General features: G+C 54.1%; 3 protein-coding genes across 3 annotated transcripts in view; 2 read left to right on the top strand and 1 right to left on the bottom strand.

The window, feature by feature from the left end:
• LOC137335551 (KAT8 regulatory NSL complex subunit 3-like) overlaps window positions 1-1304 on the top strand; it is a 17171-nt gene extending 15867 nt beyond the window's left edge. Inside the window, exon 8 of the mRNA XM_068000868.1 lies at window positions 1287-1304. Within this exon, the coding sequence (XP_067856969.1) occupies window positions 1287-1304 (18 nt within the window). The remainder of the gene's footprint in view (window positions 1-1286) is intronic.
• The window catches only part of LOC137335684 (cytochrome c oxidase subunit 5B, mitochondrial-like), a 115019-nt gene extending 113324 nt beyond the window's left edge, over window positions 1-1695 (top strand). Inside the window, exon 4 of the mRNA XM_068000976.1 lies at window positions 1422-1695. Coding sequence (XP_067857077.1) covers window positions 1422-1528 — 107 coding nt within the window. The 3' untranslated portion in view covers window positions 1529-1695. The remainder of the gene's footprint in view (window positions 1-1421) is intronic.
• Window positions 1696-3793: 2098 nt separating this feature from the next.
• LOC137335682 (KAT8 regulatory NSL complex subunit 3-like) overlaps window positions 3794-15205 on the bottom strand; it is a 94843-nt gene continuing 83431 nt past the window's right edge. Inside the window, 7 exon segments of the mRNA XM_068000973.1 lie at window positions 3794-4014; window positions 4016-4467; window positions 7046-7205; window positions 8643-8824; window positions 10150-10351; window positions 11344-11453; window positions 13296-13462. Of these exon segments, the coding sequence (XP_067857074.1) occupies window positions 3922-4014; window positions 4016-4467; window positions 7046-7205; window positions 8643-8824; window positions 10150-10351; window positions 11344-11453; window positions 13296-13462 (1366 nt within the window). The 3' untranslated portion in view covers window positions 3794-3921.

The following is a 15205-nucleotide window of genomic DNA, read 5'->3' as shown; positions in this document are numbered from 1 at the left end:
TCTGGGGGGGGGGGGGGTGAGTACAGGATTCAGTCTCTGGGGGGGGGTGAGTACAGGATTCAGTCCCTGGGGGGGGGGGGGGTGAGTACAGGATTCAGTCTCTGGGGGGGGGGGTGAGTACAGGATTCAGTCTCTGGGGGGGGGGGGGGTGAGTACAGGATTCAGTCTCTGGGGGGGGGGGGGGGTGAGTACGGGATTCAGTCTCTGGGGGGGGGGGGGGGTGAGTACAGGATTCAGTCTCTGGGGGGGGGGGGGGGGGTGAGTACAGGATTCAGTCTCTGGGGGGGGGGGGGGTGAGTACGGGATTCAGTCTCTGGGGGGGGGGGGTGAGTACAGGATTCAGTCTCTGGGGGGGGGGGGTGAGTACAGGATTCAGTCTCTGGGGGGGGGGGGTGAGTACAGGATTCAGTCTCTGGGGGGGGGGTGAGTACAGGATTCAGTCTCTGGGGGGGGGGGTGAGTACAGGATTCAGTCTCTGGGGGGGGGGGTGAGTACGGGATTCAGTCTCTGGGGGGGGGGGTGAGTACAGGATTCAGTCTCTGGGGGGGGGGGGGGTGAGTACAGGATTCAGTCTCTGGGGGGGGGGGGGGTGAGTACAGGATTCAGTCTCTGGGGGGGGGGTGAGTACAGGATTCAGTCTCTGGGGGGGGGGGGGGGTGAGTACAGGATTCAGTCTCTGGGGGGGGGGGGGGGGAGTACGGGATTCAGTGGGGGGGGGTGGGGAGGTGAGTACGGGATTCAGTGGGGGGGGGGGGGGAGGTGAGTACAGGATTCAGTCTCTGGGGGGGGGGGGGAGTACAGGATTCAGTCTCTGGGGGGGGGGGGTGAGTACAGGATTCAGTCTCTGGGGGGGGGGTGAGTACAGGATTCAGTCTCTGGGGTGGGGGGGGAGTACAGGATTCAGTCTCTGGGGGGGGGGGGGGAGTTCGGGATTCAGTGGGGGGGGGGGTGTTCGGGATTCAGTCTCTGGGGGGGGGAGTACAGGATTCAGTCTCTGGGGGGGGGGGGGAGTTCGGGATTCAGTGGGGGGGGGGGTGTTCGGGATTCAGTCTCTGGGGGGGGGAGTACAGGATTCAGTCTCTGGGGGTGGGCTGTGTCAGTACAGGATTCCTGTGTTTGAAGGAGAGCCTGTTCTGAGACCCTGGGCCTTTGCGATGCCTCAGTCGTTGAATGAACTGCCTGGGTGAGTCTCTGTGGGCTTCCTGGTCTGGGTTAAACCTGATGGAGAGTGGCTGTTGGGAGAAGACCCTTTATCCAGAAGTAGCTCTTGGCTGTTTTGTGGGCAGTGGGTTCGACTGATGTGATCGGAAAGGACAGGCCAAGCTGGTGGACCATCCTGCTCCCGTTACTCGCTGGGCAGCCTGTACCTGCCATGGGAAGGGGCTTGTGTGTTCCCATTAACGTTGGACTTTGTTTTGCAGGTGAGGAGGACAACACTGCCGTCATCTGGTTCTGGCTTCACGAGGGAGATGCCCAGCGCTGCCCCTCCTGTGGGGCTCATTACCAGCTGGTACCCCACCATCACTGAATGTGGGCATCAGGCGGGTACACGGCATCTGATCACCCGTAAAGGATGCCTGTCACTTAATGTTTCTGGTTTGGGACCCAACATTTAACACTCCTTGGGCTGTTTGCCACTTGGTGTACAATATCATTAAAGTATAACGTGAAAAATAAAGGGAGAGTTTGCAACTACTGGTCTTGATTTTGAGTCATGCCCCTGTGTCCAACTTACCAGTGTGTGTCTCTAAGATGCTGCTCTCCTAAAGAGCTTGAGGGTCTGTCCAACTGGGCATGGACATTAATTTAACCAGGCATCAAATCTCCCCTTCCTGCTCTTGCTTTCTCTTCTCTTCCCCCACCCTCCTGTGCACACATGCTCTCTTTCTCTCTCGTCCTGCACTTCTTCTCCCTTCCTGCCCCCACCTTTTTCTCTCTCTTTTCCCCCCTCCCTCTTTCCCCGTAGCCCTACAATTTTTTTTCCTTCTAGTACTTATCCAGTTCCTTTTTTGAAGGCCATTCCATCCCGACCACTCACTGTGTTGAAGTTTTTCCTCATGTCACCTTTGTCAATCACCTTCAATCTATGTCCTCTGGTCCTTGACTCTTCTGCCAACGGGAGCAGTTTCTCTGTCTAAACCCTTAATGATTTTGAATACCTCTATCAAATCTATGGAATATTCTGATCGCTGTTCCTGAAATGTGCCCTGCTGACACTTAACCCACCTCATTCCCCAGATCCAGCAATTCCCCCAACCTGGCGTGTCCCTCTCCCCTCCCCCAACAGTGTGGAATTTAGCAGATTCAGGGGTCACTTGATTGAAGTTTTCAAGATATCAAGGGGACACAGGTCCACCATGATCTCATTGAATAGCAGAACAGGCACGAGGGCCTAAATGGCCTTCTGTTCCCATGAGAAAACACAGAATTGTAGGCCAGTTAGCCTGACATGAGTAGTAGGGAAAATGCTAGAATTTTTTTTTCTATGATTCATTCATCATTGGGTGTTGCTGGCAAGGCCACCCCAGAACTGGTCCCAATGCCCCAGGAATCTAAAACCCTCCCTCCTGTACCATCTCTCCAGCCATGCATTCATCTGCTCGATTCTCCTATTTCTATACTCACGAGCACATGGCAGCAGGAGTAATCCAGAGATTACTACCTTTTGAGGTCCTGCTGGTTAATCTCTGGTGGGGCAAGTGTCAGTGGGGGATCATTTAGGGAACAGCAATCATAAGGTTAGTTCTGGAAAAGAACAAGGAGCAATCTAGAGTAAAAATGCTCAATTGGAGGAGGGCCAATTTCAATGGGTTGAGAATGGATCCGGCCCGGGTAAATTGGAATCAAAGATTGGCAGGCAAAACTGTAATCGAACAATGGGCGGCCTTCAAGGAGATGGTTCGGGTACAGTCTGGGTACATTCCCCCTGAGGGAGAAAGGTAGGGCAACTAAAGCCAGAGCTTCCTGGATAACGAAAGAGATAGAGAGTATGAGAATAGACTGGTGGCTAACATAAATGGGAATTCAGAGTAGTAAGGGGGGGTGGGGCTGATTAGGGACCAAAATGGAGATCTACATGTGGAGACAGAGGGCATAACTTAGTGAGTACTTTGTATGTGTCTTTACCAAGGAAGAAGATGCTGCCAAAGTCCCAGTAAATGAAGAGATACTTGAGATACTGGATGGGCTAACAAGGCTGGCTGTATTTAAAGTAGATAAGTCACCCGGTCCGGATGGGATGCATCCTAGGTTGCTGAGGGAAGTAAGGGTGGAAATTGCGGAGGTACTGGCCATAATCTTCCAAACATCCTGAGATATGGGGGTGGTGCCAGAGGACTGGAGAATTGCAAATGTTGCACCCTTGTTCAAGAAAGGGTGTAAGGATAAACCCAGCAACTACAGGCCAGTCAGTTTAACCTCGGTGGTGGGGAAACTTAGAAACAGTAACCCGGGACAGAATTAGCAGCTTTTTAACTTCCTCCCTCGCTCCTGAAACTCTGACCGCACGATCTCATCCCTTTTCTTTCCTTTGTCGTTGGGACCCACATGGACCACGATTTCTGGTCGTTCCCCTTCCCGCCCCCCGCAGAATTTTCTGCCCCCTCTCCATGATGCCCGAGTTAGCCGGTCCCCGGTCCGTAATGGGCTTGGCGTCCTGGGGTTAGTATAGGAACCCCTTCCCCCCACAAAAGCCCGAACAATTCTGAACGAGGTGAAGAGCCACTTGCTCGGGGTACCTGGAATCCCATCAGGAGAGCGCTGGGGGGGGGGGCAGCAAACTCAGCCAAAGCAGCACATTACAGAACGCAAGAAGCATTTACTGCAAGAACCAAAACCAGGACACTGAACGAAACATTACAAAAGTAAGGAATAAAACAAAATGGCATTGTACAAGTTTCCCACCGGGCCGGAGCGTGGAGATTATGGCCGTCTGGGTTTGACCGGTGCCAGTGCAGGGTAAGGAGCACTGGCGAGGCTCCCGGTCAGGGTCCCTGTCATGGCGCTGGGTGACGGGGGTACCCGCGGGGCAGGGCGTTTCCGTGGTGTGGATGATGGTGCTGCCTTGGTCCATCACCGAGGGCACCTTGCCCAGGGTCTCGCTGGCAGTGCCAGCAGGCCGGGCGCCCAGGGTCTTGGTGAGGGGCACGGTGAGGCCGAACCTTTCCCCTGCTGTGGTGGTTTTCACCTCACCCTTAACGGGGGCGAGGGAAGAGGAGGAGGAGGAGGAGGCGAGGATCACCGTCTTCGAGGAGCTCTGGAGGACAGGCCCCACTTTGGAAAGCATCACAGTGCAGGTGGGGCTGGGCGAGCTGGTGGTGAAGGTCAGCGCTGGACTGCCCGTGTTCAGCGAGGGCGGGAGGCATGGCTTCGAAGTGGAGGCTTCCAGCGGAGCGATAATGGACTTGGTGAGGGCAGACATCTTAGCGTCAGACATCACGTAAAGGGTCTTTGTTGGACTCGTCGTAGCTGGAAAAGAACAGAAGAGGTTGGGCACTATCAGCAAAACCCCGAGAGAATCGGCACTCCGGATACCGGGACTGCTCGGTCGATGCCGCAGCTTCTCACCGACGCAGAGCCTGGAATAGGTGCGTCCTACCCCGTATTCAGAGGCGTTCGAGGCCTCCAAGGTGGTGCCTCTCCCAAAACCTTTCAACACAGGGGAGGGGTTCAAAGCCTCACAATTGGCCAGTGCGAGAGCTTCCTCCTGGACCACAAGGTGTGACGGGTGCTCTGTTCCCTGGGTTACCGCCTGTAAACCTTTGCTCTTGTTCCCACACTGTGAGGGCGCGGCACTGAACGGGACAACAAGTGAATCTGACAACACACTGACTGGCATTTCGCCCTCAGTCTGCACGACAGTAAATGCAGAGCGAGTCTCGGTCACTATGTTTTATCTGAAGAAGCTTCAGCCCCCTCCCACACTCTCGCACTGCGTGATACTTGCTCTCTCTCGTCCAATCCCCGTACCATTTAAGGGCTGATTACACACAGTGAGATGATATGCAGGATATAGGAACTGGAGTTAGACATCAGGTATTCAGCAGTACTGGGTGGGGGGGAAGGGGTGTTCGGGGCAGTTCAGCTCTGTGGTGGGGCTGAATCAGAGGTGAGGTTTAATCTGACCAAGTTACTGTCACGTACAGCGAACAGTGAGTAACAACTGATCAGACCCCATTACATCGAATGTGCAGCACAGAAACAGGCCATTCGGCCCAACTGGTCCGTGCTGGTGTTTATGCTCCACACGAGCCTCCTCCCTCCCTACTTCATCTAACCCCATCAACATATCCTATTCCTTTCTCCCCCATGTGTTTATCTAGCTTCCCCTTAAATGTATAAGAACGTAAGAAATAGGAGCAGGAGTAGGCCATTCGGCCCCTCGAGCCTGCTCCGCCATTGTCTTTGACCTCAACTCCACTTTCCTGCCCAATCCCCATATCCCTTGATTCCCCTAGACTCCAAAAATCTATCGATCTCAGCCTTGAATATACTCAGCGACTGAGCATCCACAGGCCTCTGAGGTAGAGAATTCCAAAGATTCACAACCCTCTGAGTGACGAAATTCCTCCTCATCTCAGTCTTGAATGGCCGACCCCTTATCCTGTGACTCTGTAGCCAGCGAAACAACCTCGAAACTGTCAAACCCCCTCTGCTATTCGCCTCAACTACTCCTTGTGGTAGCAAGTTCCACATTCTTTCCACTCTGGGGAAAGAATTCCCTATTGGATTTATCAGTGACGATCTTATATTTATGACCCCTAATTCTGGTCTCCCCCACAAGTGGAAACATCATCTCTACGTCTACCCAATCAAACCCTTTCATAATCTTAAAGACCTCTATCAGGCCACCCCTCAGTCTTTTCTTTTCTGGAGAAAAGAGCCCCAGCCTGTTCATTTTTTCCTCTCAGTTCTGGCATCATCCCAGTAAATCATCTGTGCACCTTCTCCAGTGCCTCTGGAGCTAATATAGAGACCACAACGGTTCACAGTACTCCAAGTATAGTGTAACCAAGGTTTTATATATCCTTTTTATTATTTAGTTTTTACTAGAATCATAGAAAGGTTACAGCACGGAGTGAGGCCATTCAGCCCCATCAAGTCCGTGCCGATTATCTGCAAAGCAATCCAGCTCGTCCCACTACCCTGCCCTATCCCCACTGCCCTGCAATTTTTTTCCTTTCAAGTACTTATCCAGTTCCCTTTTGAAGGCCATGATTGAATCTGCCTCCACCACCCCCTCGGGCAGTGCATTCCAGATCCTAACCACTCGCTGCGTAAAAAAGTTTTTCCTCATCTCACCTTTGGTTCTTTTGCCAATCACCTTAAATCTGTGTCCTCTGGTTCTTGACCCTTCCGCCAATGAGAACAGTTTCTCTCTATCTACTCTGTCTAGACCCTTCATGATTTTGAACACCTCGATCAAATCTCCTCTCAACCTTCTCTGTTCCAAGGAGAACAACCCCAGCTTCTCCAGTCTATCCACGTAACTAAAGTCCCTCATCCCTGGAACCATTCTAGTAAATCTTTTCTGCACCCTCTCTAAGGCCTTCACATCCTTCCTAAAGTGCGGTGCCCAGAACTGGACACAATACTCCAGTTGTGGCCGAACCAGTGTTTTATAAAGGTTCATCATGACTTCCTTGCTTTTGTACTCTATGCCTCTATTTATAAAGCCCAAGATCCTGTATGCTTTTTTAACCTGCCCTGCCACCTTCAATGACCTGTACACATATACCCCCCGATCTCTCTGTTCCTGGACCCCTTTTTGAATTGTGCCTTCCAGTTTATATTGCCTCTCCTCGTTCTTCCTACCGAAATGTATCACCTCGCATTTTTCTGCGTTAAATTTCATCTGCCACGTGTCCGCCCATTCCACCAGCCTGTCTATACCCTCTTGAAGGGTAAAGACCCCTCTACCTGAGTCTGTATTAACTGCATCAGGTACGTCCAAGGCAATAACACGGGGAATGAATGTATAACCTTAACAGTGACTATGGAATGAAGATATGGACACAGAGTCTGAGCTCTGTGACTGGGGCCTCACCTACAGGTGTGGATGAAGACTGAGGAGTTGGACCCTTTTCGACTGAAGATAGCTTAACAGTGCATTGCCCTTTGCTCACATCCCCTGGCGTGATTGGTTTGGTCTGGTTGACAGTGCTGGTGCCTTGGGAGCTCTGGGTTGACAGCGGAGCCTCACAGGACTGCAGAGAGAGATAGAAACGCAGGATCAGAGTTATACTGCCGGTGAAGCAGGACCGAGAGACGGCAGCAACGTGCAACTTGGACCACAGGAGATGCCACCTGGTCTGGCAATCCCACCATCACACACGGGTACTGTCCTCCCAAGCACAGGTCTGAATCTTCCCTTGGTGTTAATAAGGGACTCACAACCTCAAATTACCTCTTGTCATTTACACAGGAACAGCAGGAGGCCGTTCAGCCCCTTGAGCCTGTTACGCAGAACAAGAGGAGGCCATTCAGCCCCTCGAGCCTGTTACATACGAACAGGAGGAGGCCATTCAGCCCCTTGAGTCTGTTACGCAGAACAGGAGGCCATTCAGCCCCTCGAGCCTGTTACATAGGAACAGCAGGAGGCCATTCAGCCCCTCGAGCTTGCTACATAGGAACAGATGGAGGCCATTCAGCCCCTCGAGCCTGTTACACAGGAACAGCAGGAGGCCATTCAGCCCCTCGAGCTTGTTACATAGGAACAGAAGGAGGCCATTCAGCCCCTCGAGCTTGCTACACAGGAACAGATGGAGGCCATTCAGCCCCTCGAGCCTGTTACATAGGAACAGCAGGAGGCCATTCAGCCCCTCGAGCTTGTTACATAGGAACAGAAGGAGGCCATTCAGCCCCTCGAGCTTGTTACATTGGAACAGAAGGAGGCCATTCAGCCCCTCGAGCTTGCCACATAGGAACAGGAGGACGACATTCAGTCCCAATGAGTCTGTTACACAGGAACAGGAGGAGGACATTCAGCCCCTCGAGGCTGTTCCACCATTCCATCAGATCATGGCTGATCTGTACCTCAACTCCATTTACCCTCCTTTGTTCCATATCCCTCGATACCCTCACCCAACAAAAATCTATCGCTCTCAGTTTTAAAATTTTCAATTGATCCCCAGCATCCCCCTTTTTTGGGGGAGAGAGTTCCAGATTTCCATTCCCCTTTGTGTGAAGAAGTGCTTCCTGACATCACCCCTGGACGGCCTGGCTCTAATTTTAAGGTTATGCCCCCTTGTTCTGGACTCCCCCCACCAGAGGAAATAGTTTCTCTCTATCGACCCTATCGAATCCTGTAATCATCTCAAACACCTCAATTAGATCACCCCTTAATCTTCTATACTCAGGGGAATACAAGCCCAGTCTGTGCAACCTGTCCTCGTAATTTAACCCTTTTAGCCCCGGTATCACGAAGTTAAGGCCCACTAGCTTTTAGTGATTTGTGGGCCTTTTAGACGTGACAATGGGTCGGTCTCTGTTTTCAGTGACGGCCCTGCTATGAATCTCGAGGATCCATCTCCCTACAGCAGCACGTGTTTGGTGGACAGTAATGGTGCTCCACTCTCCCCCCTTGCTCTTCCAGTAATGTTAAAGAAGGGCATTTCTAAGTAGCCTGGCGCACGGACACCCACCTGCTGACTCGGGGCCGCTTGCCCTTTGGCGTCCTGTTCCATCTCTTCGGGCTTGATGCCCAGGCTGCCCGTCGTGCTGCACAGGCTGGGCATGGCGCTGACAGTGCTGGGCTGGCTCAGGGCGGGCACACGGCTGGCCTGGGTCCTCAGGGTCACGGTGATGGCGGTCGGGGGCTTCACACCTGGCGAACACGAAGGGTAAGTACACGTGCGTCAATGCATGGCCAACAGTGCGGAGGACAGAGGTGATTTTACACAGCCCTGTACAGGACTTTCAGGCAGCCGTGGCTCACTGGGCAGCACTCTTGCCCTGGAGTCAGAAGGTCGTGGGTTCAAGTCCCACTCCAGGGACTCGAGTCCATAATCCAGGCCGACACTCCCAATGCCAGTACTGGGGCTCTAGACAAGTGCCAGGCAATGACCATCTCCAATGACAGTCTAACCACCTCCCCTTGACATTCAACGGCATTACCATCGCCGAATCCCCCACCATCAACATCCTGGGGGTCACCATTGACCAGAAACTTAACTGGACCAGCCATATAAATACTGTGGCTACGAGAGCAGGTCAGAGGCTGGGTATTCTGCGGCGAGTGACTCACCTCCTGACTCCCCAAAGCCTTTCCACCATCTACAAGGCACAAGTCAGGAGTGTGATGGAATACTCTCCACTTGCCTGGATGAGTGCAGCTCCAACAACACTCAAGAAGCTCAACACCATCCAAGATAAAGCAGCCCGCTTGATCGGCACTCCATCCACCACCCTAAACATTCACTCCCTTCACCACCGGCGCACTGTGGCTGCAGTGTGTACCATCCACAGGATGCACTGCAGCAACTCGCCAAGGCTTCTTCGACAGCACCTCCCAAACCCGCGACCTCTACCACCTAGAAGGACAAGGGCAGCAGGCACATGGGAACAACACCACCTGCACGTTCCCCTCCAAGTCACACACCATCCCGACTTGGAAATATATCGGCCGTTCCTTCATCGTCGCTGGGTCAAAATCCTGGAACTCCCTTCCTAACAGCACTGTGGGAGAACCTTCACCACACGGACTGCAGCGGTTCAAGAAGGCGGCTCACCACCACCTTCTCAAGGGCAATTAGGGATGGGCAATAAATGCCGGCCTCGCCAGCGACGCCCACATCCCATGAATGAATAATAAAAAAAGTACCAGGGGAGCGCTGTACTGTCGGAGGTGCCGTCTTTCGGATGAGATGTTAAAGCTCTCAGGTGGATGTAAAAGATCCCACGGCCACTGTTGGAAGAAGAGCAGGGGGAGTTCTCCCCGGTATCCTGATCAATATTTATCTCTCACCTAACATCACTAAAAACAGATGATCTGGTCATTTATCTCATTGCAGTTTGTGGGATCTTGCTGTGCGCAAATTCGCTTCCGTGTTTCCTACATCACGACAGTGACTAAACTTCATTGGCTGTAAAGCGCTTCGGGGCGTTGTGAAAGGCGCTATAGAAATGCACGTCCTTGCTCTCTTCCAGTACCTGCCGGGGTTGACATGTTGTTGGTCAGTTTGGCCAGTGCGCCGTTGGTCAGCAGTTGGTGGATGGCGGTCGGCTTGCTGCTCCCGTTCCCGCCCAGGGACACGGGCGAGGGCGAGACGGAGGCGCTGACTGTGCGGACGACGGCACTCGCTGCCGTGGCGACGGGGCCCAGGGCGCAGGCTGTGCTCTTCACGCTGGGGGTCTGTGGATCACATCGTTACTGAAAACAGCGACACGGGTCAAGGCCAAACGCAGGAAGCCAGTCGGGCCGAGCGTGGAGAGAGAGGGGCATCCCACTACAGTTAGTAAATGATGGCAGCACCAAGGTAAAATTAGCAAATGGCTGAGCGAGGAGCGAGTCCAGATTATCAAGGGGCCGACTGGAAGCTTGGAGTCCTTCCAATATCAAGTTTATTCCCAAGATTAGATTGTGTTTTATCGGAGACATATCCCTGGGAACTAAACTCACTGCTTCACCCGGCCTGCTCCATCCTCACGACCCTCCACTGGCTCCCCGCCCTGGCCGACCTCCCCCACTGTACCCCCACCACGACCTCCACTGGCTTCACATCCCCCGCCACCTCCCCCCCGCCCACCAACCTCTCAGCCCTGCCGACCTCCACCGACCCCTCACCCCTGCCAACCTCCACTGTCCACTGGCTCCTCACCATTAGGAACATCGAAATTGCCAGATGAGAAAAGACCAATTCTGGTCGTCGCCTGATACAATGGCAATGGAGTTACTGGCTAATCATCGCAATCAATCTCTATCAATTAGTCTAAAGAGTCCCAGACATGAGGCGAGGAAATTCCCCCCCCAGTGGTGGAGAGCTTTGGGAACCATCGGTCCAAATTCACCTGTTCCTCCCAAGCATGTTACACTTACCACAAATTACTGATCGATTTATTTTGGGATACAGTCTATCGAATTTGCACTTGAATGAATCAGTACTAACTGCGTCCACTGCCTCCCGAGGGAGTGTGTTCCACCCTCGCTCACTGAAATAATGTTTCCGCAGATTGAATTTACCCCCGTGCCCTCACGTCCTACTGTTCTGGACAAGCTGGTCACGGTCGACATTATCTCGACCCTCTGGAGATCTAAAACCAGCAATCGGATCGCCTCTCAGCCTTCTCTCTCCGCGCGACAGTCGAACGGGCGGGAGGGAGCCGTGAAGGTGAAGTCTACTGTACCTGGCCCGGGCTGGCTGTCGCTGGCCCAGAGGACAGGCTGGGCGCCTTCGTTCCAATGTCCTGCAGGCTGAAGCTCAAGCCCTGGAGGAGGCTACTTGCAGACGGAGTCCCTGAACACAAAGCGAGAGGTCAGCGGCCGCGTTCCGGCAAGATTCCCGGGGCTGCGGACTGGGACTTATCTGACAGTGCAAGCGCGATTGTATTGACGCTCTTATTGTGCCCCCAGGATCGCCCAGGGCTCCGTTCCTGGGGCTGCAAGGCAGCGCGGGGGGTAGCGAGTGCTCCTATTGACCTGGGTACGCCGAGCTCGGGAGAGGGGGCGAAGTGAGCCAGGATTCCTGGCCCCGATGGCGAAACGCTGCCTCCTGTTGACGGAGAATGTGGTGAGGCTCAGTGGCGATGCACGCGCAGTCGAATAGCCCGGCACTCATCGATCGAGCCTCACGTGAGAGTGGCCAACATGAGCAAGAGGTTGCGCCGACAGGAGGAGGAGGGGGGGGGGGGGGGGGGGGGGAGGGGGGGGGAATCACAGAGTTATGGCCGTCCCATGTTCGCCTTGAGTGGGAAACAAGTGGAAAAGTGCCTTGTCGGGTCTCCCCAGCACTGGGAAAGGAAGAATCGGAGTCGGAGTCGGAGTATAACCACAACCACAAGGTTTGACACACCTCGCTTGTAATTGTTCCTCCCCCTCACCCCCTCCAGTACACCCTCACTGGTGTGTGGCTTCCCTTGCCCAGGAAAGCAAGATCATGCAGCAACTCCGCCAAGGCTTCTTCGACAGCACCTCCCACCACCTCGAAGGACGAGGGCAGCAGGTGAGGGAGCACCATCACCTCCGAGTTCCCCTCCAAGTCTCGTGGTTGCGGTCAGGTCACGATCCTTGCGTTTCAATAAAGATTACGCTGAAAGGGTCGGTCTCACCTCGCTGATACGCCCAGACCGCAGCCTCTCAGACACTGATCCTGGAAATCTGCCCTCGAAGCCTGCAGCTCCCCACAAATTAGCAGCAACTCTGCAGCAGCCGTACCGCGCGCACACCCCCCCCGCCGAGATGGGGCTCGATGGGACTCCCCTTCAGCTCATACCCCTTGATACGGGGGAAGTGGATTAAAGGCCGACGATGAATTTCAGCAGGTTGGTTCCTCGAGGCCGATCTCCCCGTGTGCATCAGGGAAATCTGCACATCGACTCGGGGGCTCAAGTCGTGCGAGACCCCCACCCCCCCCCCCCCCGAGGCGGTGCCTCCCCAGAACAGGTCCTGATGGGGCCCGTCTGAAGCACAGCACTCCTCACCAAACCGAGGCCCGAGCTTGCCCTGCACCAGGACAAGCGCGATGGGCCGAACGGCCTCCTTCTGAGCCGTATCATTCAATGATTCTACCAACCAGTTGACACATGCCCAGGACAGACAGTGTCGCAGCGGTCAACGGGCCCCCAGAGACTCCCTGACGGCTTGGCCACATGTGGGATCGGGCTCGGCTGTGACTTCCCCCCCCACCATGGTCAAATAGCCGGCCTACGTTCACAGGCCAGGCTCGCACTTGACAAGGTACCGGAGAGAGTGTGCAGCCCCAGTGGGACTGGACTTCAGCGAGGAGCACAGATGGAGGCCATTTGGCCCATCGTGCCTGTGCTGGCTCTTTGAAACAGCTGTCCAATTAGTCCCACTCCCCCCTGCTCTTTCCCTGTGGCCCTGAAAATTTCTCAGTTTCAAGTATTTATCCAATTCCCTAAAAGTTATTATTGAATCTGCGTCCGCCGCCCTTTCAGGCAGTGCACTGGAGATCATAACAACTCGCTGCGTAAATAAATTTCTCCTCATCTCCCCCCCTGGCTCTTTTGCTTAAATCTGCGACCCTCTGGTCACCGACCCTCCTGCCACTGGAAACGGTTTCTCTTGATTTACTCCAAAGGCAGGGAAGGGACTAAGGAAGACACAGACTGATACGTACCTGGTGTGGTGACAGGGCCAGAATGGGGCTGCTGTGAAGCACTGGGGCCTGGTCCAGTTACCAGTCTGGCCTGAATGGTATGGAAGGCACTGGCTGTCGTGCTGATGGGCGGGGCAGGCGAGGTTACTGTACTCGGGCAACTGGAGGACGTGTCCATAGAGGCTGATCTAGGGAAAGGGGAGAGAGAGAGAGAGAGAGAGAAAGAGGAGATGTAATCAGCTTCAGATGAAAGAAAGACAGCAAGATCCCGCAAACAGATAATGACCAGATAATCTGTTGGTTGAGGGATAAATATGGGCCCAGGAACCAGGGAGAATTCTCCTGCTCCTCTTCCAAGAGTGCAGCGGGATCTTTTGCATCCACCTGAGAGCCTCGGTTGAACGTCTCATCCGAAAGACGGCACCTCCGACAGGGCCGCACTCCCTCGAGCACTGCACTGGGAGTGTCGGGCCTGGACGACGTGCCCAAGTCTCTGGAGTGGGATTTGACCCCTCGACCTTCTGCCTCAGAGGCGAGAGCGCTGCCCACCGAGCCAGGGCTCAGAAAGCATCAAAACGTCCCACCGTGGGTCCACGAGCTGCTTGGTGTGGTGCTGGCCTGTCTCTCCGAGATGGCTGATCTCTGGGAGCCCTGGCTGCTGCTGGGAAGTGTAGGGGTGGGGGAGGAGGGACAGGATGAGGACAGCACTGTGGGATCACCATCAACACAAGGAGCTGTTCAAGGAGAGGACCCACGATCATAACCTGGGGCAACGAGGGGTGGGTAATTTATGAGGCCGTCCACATCCTGAAAACCATCCAAGGTTCAGGCTCGGCTCTGACCCCTGACCCCTGACCCCTTTCCACACCGAGACCTGCTCTTCAGGCTCCCCAGCTGAAGGTCACTTCATCCTGTGGTGCACAGGCCTGTCCCCAGCACAGAGCCCAGCTCCTGCAGCCCCCACGCGGTCCTCAGCTCTCAGACCTGCTGCTCGAGGCCGGGGACTCGGCCCAGCTCTAGGTGGGAGACAAACCTTCCCGCTGTAACTTTCGCCCACTCCCAATCCAGGTCAGTGTTCCATGCAGGAGGAATCGCCAACAGAATGATACAGCGCAGAAGGAGGCCACTGTGCCAACTCTTTGAAAGAGATGTCCGATTTAGTCCCACACCCCAGCTTTTTCTTCCCCACAGCCCTCCAAGTTTCTCCTATAACGGGTGGATGTCGACTGCAATCCCAGGCACGGAACTTGTAAAACCATAGAAATTTACAGCACACAAGGCGGCCATTCGGTCCATCGTGTCTGTGCTGGCAAAAAAGAACGATCCAGCCCAATCCCACTTGGTCCATAGCCCTGTAGGTTTCGGCACTTCAGGTGCACATCCAAGTACTTTTTAAATGAGTTGAGGGTTTCTGCCTCTCCCGCCCTTTCAGGCAGTGAGTTCCAGTCCCCCACCACCCTCTGGGTGAAAACATTTCTCCTCAGCTCCTCTCTAATCCTTCTACCAATTACTTTAAATCTACGCCCCCTGGTTATTGATCTCTCTGCTAAGGGAAATAGGTCCTCCCTATCCACTCTATCTAGGCCCCTCATAATTTTATGCACCTCAATTAAATCTCCCCTCAGCCTCCTCTGTTCCAAGGAGAATAACCCCAGCCTATCCAATCTTTCCTCATAGCTAAAATTCTCCAGCCCTGGCAACATCCTTGTAAATCTCCTCTGCACCCTCTCTAGTGCAATCACATCTTTCCTGTAATGTGGTGACCAGAACTGTACACAGGACTCAAGCTGTGGCCGAACTAGTGTTTTATACAGTTCTAGCATAACCTCCCTGCTCTTATATTCTATGCCTCGGCTAATAAAGGAAAGTATCCCGTATGCCTTTTTAACCACCTTATCTACCTGTCCTGCTACCTTCAGGGATCTGTGGAC

The sequence above is a fragment of the Heptranchias perlo genome, chromosome 20 (genome assembly GCF_035084215.1).
Source record: "Heptranchias perlo isolate sHepPer1 chromosome 20, sHepPer1.hap1, whole genome shotgun sequence".
Classification (NCBI taxonomy): domain Eukaryota; kingdom Metazoa; phylum Chordata; class Chondrichthyes; order Hexanchiformes; family Hexanchidae; genus Heptranchias; species Heptranchias perlo.
This window is presented reverse-complemented; position numbering and strand designations above follow the sequence as displayed.